Below are 4,602 nucleotides of genomic sequence, written 5' to 3'. Positions count from 1 at the left end.
TGCGTTGAAGGATGGAGGGAATTCTTCCATTGTATTGCGCACCGAGGAGACTTATTGTTGCACCTACAAGGAACAAATGCACCACAACCAAGGAAGCAGCCACATATAAAAAATAACAATAAAAATGATGAAAATAAAGTAGGGAAAAGAAAATAGCACACCAAGAATTTACGCGGAAAACCCTAATTAGGGAGAAAAACCACGGGATAAGGGAATTCTTATTAGAAAACTGATACATAGAAATACAATAGACCAACAGCTTAAATAGAGAACAGGGAAACCCTAGAGTACGATGTAAAAGACAAAATTTCCCCTAGAGTGCAAAACCCTAATTTCAACATTCCCCCTCAAGTTGGGGCGTAGATGTCAATAAGACCCAACTTGCTCACACATGCGTCAAAAAACTGTCGGGGTAGTCCCTTTGTTAGGACATCTGCAATCTATTGATTGGAAGGAATAAGAGGAACACAAATGTTGCCACTATCCAGTCTTTCCTTGATAAAATGCCGGTCAATCTCTACATGCTTTATTCTATCATGTTGAACAGGGTTATTTGCTATGCTTATGACTATTTTATTATCACAGTAAAGTTTTATTGGACTGGTATGCTCTTGATCAAGGTCTTTCAAAACTTTTTCAAACCACATCTCTTCACAGATTCCCAGACTCATGGCCCTGTACTCAGCCTCGGCACTACTTCTGACAACGACACCTTGCTTTTTGCTTCTCCATGTAACAAGGTTGCCCCACACAAAGGTACAATACCCTGATGTTGATTTTCTGTCTACTACACTTCCTGCCCAATCAACATCGATTTAAGCTTCGATGCATCGTTTTTTAGTTTTCTTGAACATCAAGCCTTTCCCTGGAGAGGTTTTTAGATATCTCAAAATGCGCTCTATTGCCCTCATGTGTACTTCATATGGAGACTGGATGAACTGACTTACCATACTCACTACATAAGAGATGTCGGGTCTAGTATGAGATAGATATATTAATTTCCCAACAAGTCACTGATATCTTTCTTTGCTCACTGGAACACTTTTACTCATATTACTTAAATTTGCATTTGCTTCTATAGGGGTATCAACTAGTTTGCAACCTGTCGTACTTGTTTTCTTAAGCATGTCCAGAGTGTACTTCCGTTGGGAAACTAAAATTCCTTCTCTTGATTGAGCTACTTCCATTGTAAGGAAGTATCTTAGTTTTCCAAGGTCCTTGATCTCGAATTCTTCAGCCATCTTTGCCTTCAATCGGTCAATCTCTGAGGTATCATCACTTGAAATAACAATGTCATCAACATAGACAATCAAAACTGCAATTTTTCTGGATAAAAACCTTTTAGTAAACAGAGTATAATCAGAATGACCCTGTTTATATCCTTGCGACTTTACAAACAAGACTTTCTCAATCTGCAAACTCAGTGATTAAACTGTTTCTCAAATCCTTGGGGAGGACTCATATAGACTTCTTCCTCCAGTTCTCTATTGAGAAAATCATTCTTCACATCAAGCTGGTGAAGGGGCCAATCCTTATTAACTGCAACAAAAATGAGGACCCGAACTGTGTTTAGCTTTGCAACTGGCGAAAAGTTCTCGGAATAATCAACCCTAAAAGTCTGAGTAAAACCCCTGGCAACTAATCTGGCTTTGCATCTGTCGACAATTCCATCTGGCCTATACTTTATTGTGAACACCCATTTACATCCGGCTGCTTTATGACCATTTGGAAGATTGACTTGATCCCACGTATGATTTTTCTCGAGAGCTCTCATTTCTTCCATAACTGCAGCTTTCCATTCAGGATTTTCCAACGCTATGTGCATATTGTTTAGTATCACCACTGTGTCTAAGTTTGTAGTGAGGGCCTTGAACTCAGGAGATAAATTACTATAGGACAAGTAACTCTGCAACGGATATTTAGTACATGATCTCGTACCTTTCCTTAGGGCAATCGAAAGATCAAGGGATTCATCTCTATCTTTACTTTCTTCTGACATACTGCATTCTCCATCTGGTTCTGTTATTTTCCCACTTTCAACATTTTTTTCGGTGGGAATAAGAGATGCTTTTTTTCCAGGTTCTACCATGTCCTCAAGAGTCACACAATCATTTGTTTCTGAACCATCATCGACCTCAATCAAATCCTTGCTGTCATTATCTTCCCTGCATTTGCTCTCAACATTTTCAACACAAGCATTAGTTTTATCACATTTATTATCATGATCAGGGATAGGACTACTAGTACCTGGAACTGATCTCTGTTCAGACTCATGAACTGGAGATGGAGAGATAACAGGTGACGTTATTTCCTTCTTGAGATTCTTTCTATAGTATGTGATCCAAGGGACTTGTTTGGTTGGGAGGATAGGTGCGTTGGTACTGATACTGACATCAAGGATGGGTTCAAGTTCAGGTAGGGTAGAAAGGCTGGGACCTAATTGATTTCTTCACTGGAATGCTCACCCTGAAGAGAACCATTGGGAAAGAATGGATGACCTTCAAAGAATGTCATATCCATAAAGACAAAGTATTTTCTGGAAGAAGGGTGATAATACTTGTACCCACGCTGATGTAGAGGGTACCCTACAAAAACGCATTTTTGTGCCTGAGGGGTAAACTTGGTACGGTTAGGTCCATGTGTATGGATGTACACCACACAGCCAAAGACACGAAATGGTACATCAGAAAGAAGTTTGGAATTTGTGTAAGACACTTTGAAGTAATCTAAGGGGGTTTGGAATTTTAGGACCCGGGATGGCATGCGGTTTATTAGATGGGCTGCTGTCAAGATAGCATCACCCCACAAATAAGAGGGAAGAGAAGTTAACAACATAAGAGAGCGGGCAACTTCAACGAGGTGATGGATTTTTCGTTTGGCCACTCTATTTTGTTGAGGAGTGTACGCACAGGAACTCTGGTGGACAACACCTTTGGAGGCAAGGAATACGTGTAAGGCATTACTAAGATATTCTCGACCATTATCACTCCTGAGAATAGCGATTTTAGCGTTAAATTGGGTTTCTATAGAATTGTAAAATTTTTGGAAAACTGAAGTGACTTCTGATTTATCCGTCAGAAGGAAAACCCAGGTTAGTCGAGTATGATCGTCAATAAAGGTTACAATCCAACACTTCCCAGTTACGGTAGTGACTGGTGAAGGACCCAGACATCTCTATAGAACAGAGTAAATGGTTTAGAGGGCTTATAGGGCTGAGAAGAGAAAAAAACACGTGGCTGTTTGGCCTGGACACACACATCACATTTCAATTTAGAAATATTAATGTTGTGAAAAGGATGAGGAAACAAATAATTCATATACTAGAAATGAGGATGGCCAAGGCGATAATGCCATAACATATAATCAGTTTTAGAAATAGAAAAATGGGAAGAAAACAAACTAGTCCTATCACATATCCTAAATGAAGCTTCTTCAATGAGGAAATAGAGTCCCCTGTCATGCCGGGCAGTGCCAATCATCATTCCCAAGTTCAGATCCTGAAAAACAACATCATCAGGTGAGAAGATAACATGACACTTCAAATCTCTTGTAAGTTTACTAATAGATAACAGATTGTAAGACACTTTTGGCACATGCAACACATCTTGGAGTATTAAGCCAACAAAGGGTGACACCCGTCCTTTTCCAACAATGGGGGCAAAGGACCCATCTGCAATTCTGATTCTTTCATTTCCAGCACTAGGTTGATAAGATAAAAATTGATCAGAAGAGCCAGTTAAGTGATCTGTGGCTCCTGAGTCTACTATCCACGGTTTATTACCAGTTATACTCACAAGGCCAAAGGAGTGAAAAGCACCTGTATGTGCGATTGCACTTACACCCACTGTCGTAGAAGTAGTGCTCTGAGTAGTTTCCTGATTCTGAGTCTGAGTATCTCCAGTAACAGACTCACCTATAAGAGCCTGACTTAGCTGTCGTTTCTTACCATTTGGCAGTCGACTGTGAAGTTTCCAACACTGATCTTTAGTGTTCCAGGGTTTTTTGCAATGTTCACACACTAGGGGCGGCCTACTATTTTGTTTATCTTGTACAGGGCCTGATGTTTTAAAAGCAGTAGAATCTGTTGGTGTTATAGGTGTACTATTCATGGCCCTCAACCTATCTTCCTCCAGGCAAACTTCAGAATAGACTTCCATTAGGGATGGTATAGGTCTGGTCCTCAATATACGACTTTGCACTGTATCAAATTTAGAGTTGAGACCTGCAAGAAGGTCATACACGCGATCTGTTTCTTCAGACTGATAATGTAACACTCCTCCACAAGGACGGTTCCAAATCATTTCACGGCACAAATCCATCTCTTGCCACAACAGAGATAGCTTGTTAAAGTAAGCAATAACGTCCATCGTTTCATGTTTGCATTCATGGACCTGTTTACGTAGAGTATATAAATGTGAGGCATTAAGGAGAGAGTTTTTGCACTGCCTTCCAAATATCACGGGCTGTAGCTGCATACAATAAAGGTTTTCCATCCTGAGGTTCTATACTTCCAATCAAAATCGATCTCAACAAAGAATCCTCTCCTTTCCACATTCGCTCTTGGTGATCACCGATCCTTGGTTTTGGTATTTCACCTGTCAG

The 4,602-nt window shown here is 40.2% G+C and overlaps 1 protein-coding gene across 1 annotated transcript; it reads right to left on the bottom strand.

Moving 5' to 3' along the window:
* Positions 1 to 440: 440 nt before the first annotated feature.
* LOC150035120 (uncharacterized) lies at positions 441 to 4,367 on the bottom strand. Its single transcript, XM_090315233.1, has 5 exons — positions 3,401 to 4,367; positions 2,466 to 2,585; positions 1,434 to 2,277; positions 1,112 to 1,326; positions 441 to 796 (listed from the first exon to the last, which is right to left on the bottom strand). The coding sequence occupies exons 1-5, from the start codon at positions 4,365 to 4,367 to the stop codon at positions 441 to 443; spliced, it is 2,502 nt and encodes an 833-aa protein (XP_090171359.1).
* Positions 4,368 to 4,602: the final 235 nt, after the last annotated feature.

Source organism: Benincasa hispida, chromosome 7 (genome assembly GCF_027475165.1).
Source record: "Benincasa hispida cultivar pf3 chromosome 7, pf3_genome.v1.1, whole genome shotgun sequence".
NCBI lineage: Eukaryota > Viridiplantae > Streptophyta > Magnoliopsida > Cucurbitales > Cucurbitaceae > Benincasa > Benincasa hispida.
This window is presented reverse-complemented; position numbering and strand designations above follow the sequence as displayed.

What these genes read in the sequence shown, in the direction of transcription:
- LOC150035120 (XM_090315233.1), bottom strand. Translation starts at nt 4,367, where the DNA reads ATGGACGTTATTGCTTACTTTAACAAGCTATCTCTGTTGTGGCAAGAG. An exon ending in TAGGATATGTGATAGGACTA is followed by an intron (nt 2,586 to 3,400) that starts GTTTGTTTTCTT and finishes GCGTTTTTGTAG; the next exon opens with GGTACCCTCTACATCAGCGT. An exon ending in GGACATGCTTAAGAAAACAA is followed by an intron (nt 797 to 1,111) that starts GTACGACAGGTT and finishes TTGATTGGGCAG; the next exon opens with GAAGTGTAGTAGACAGAAAA.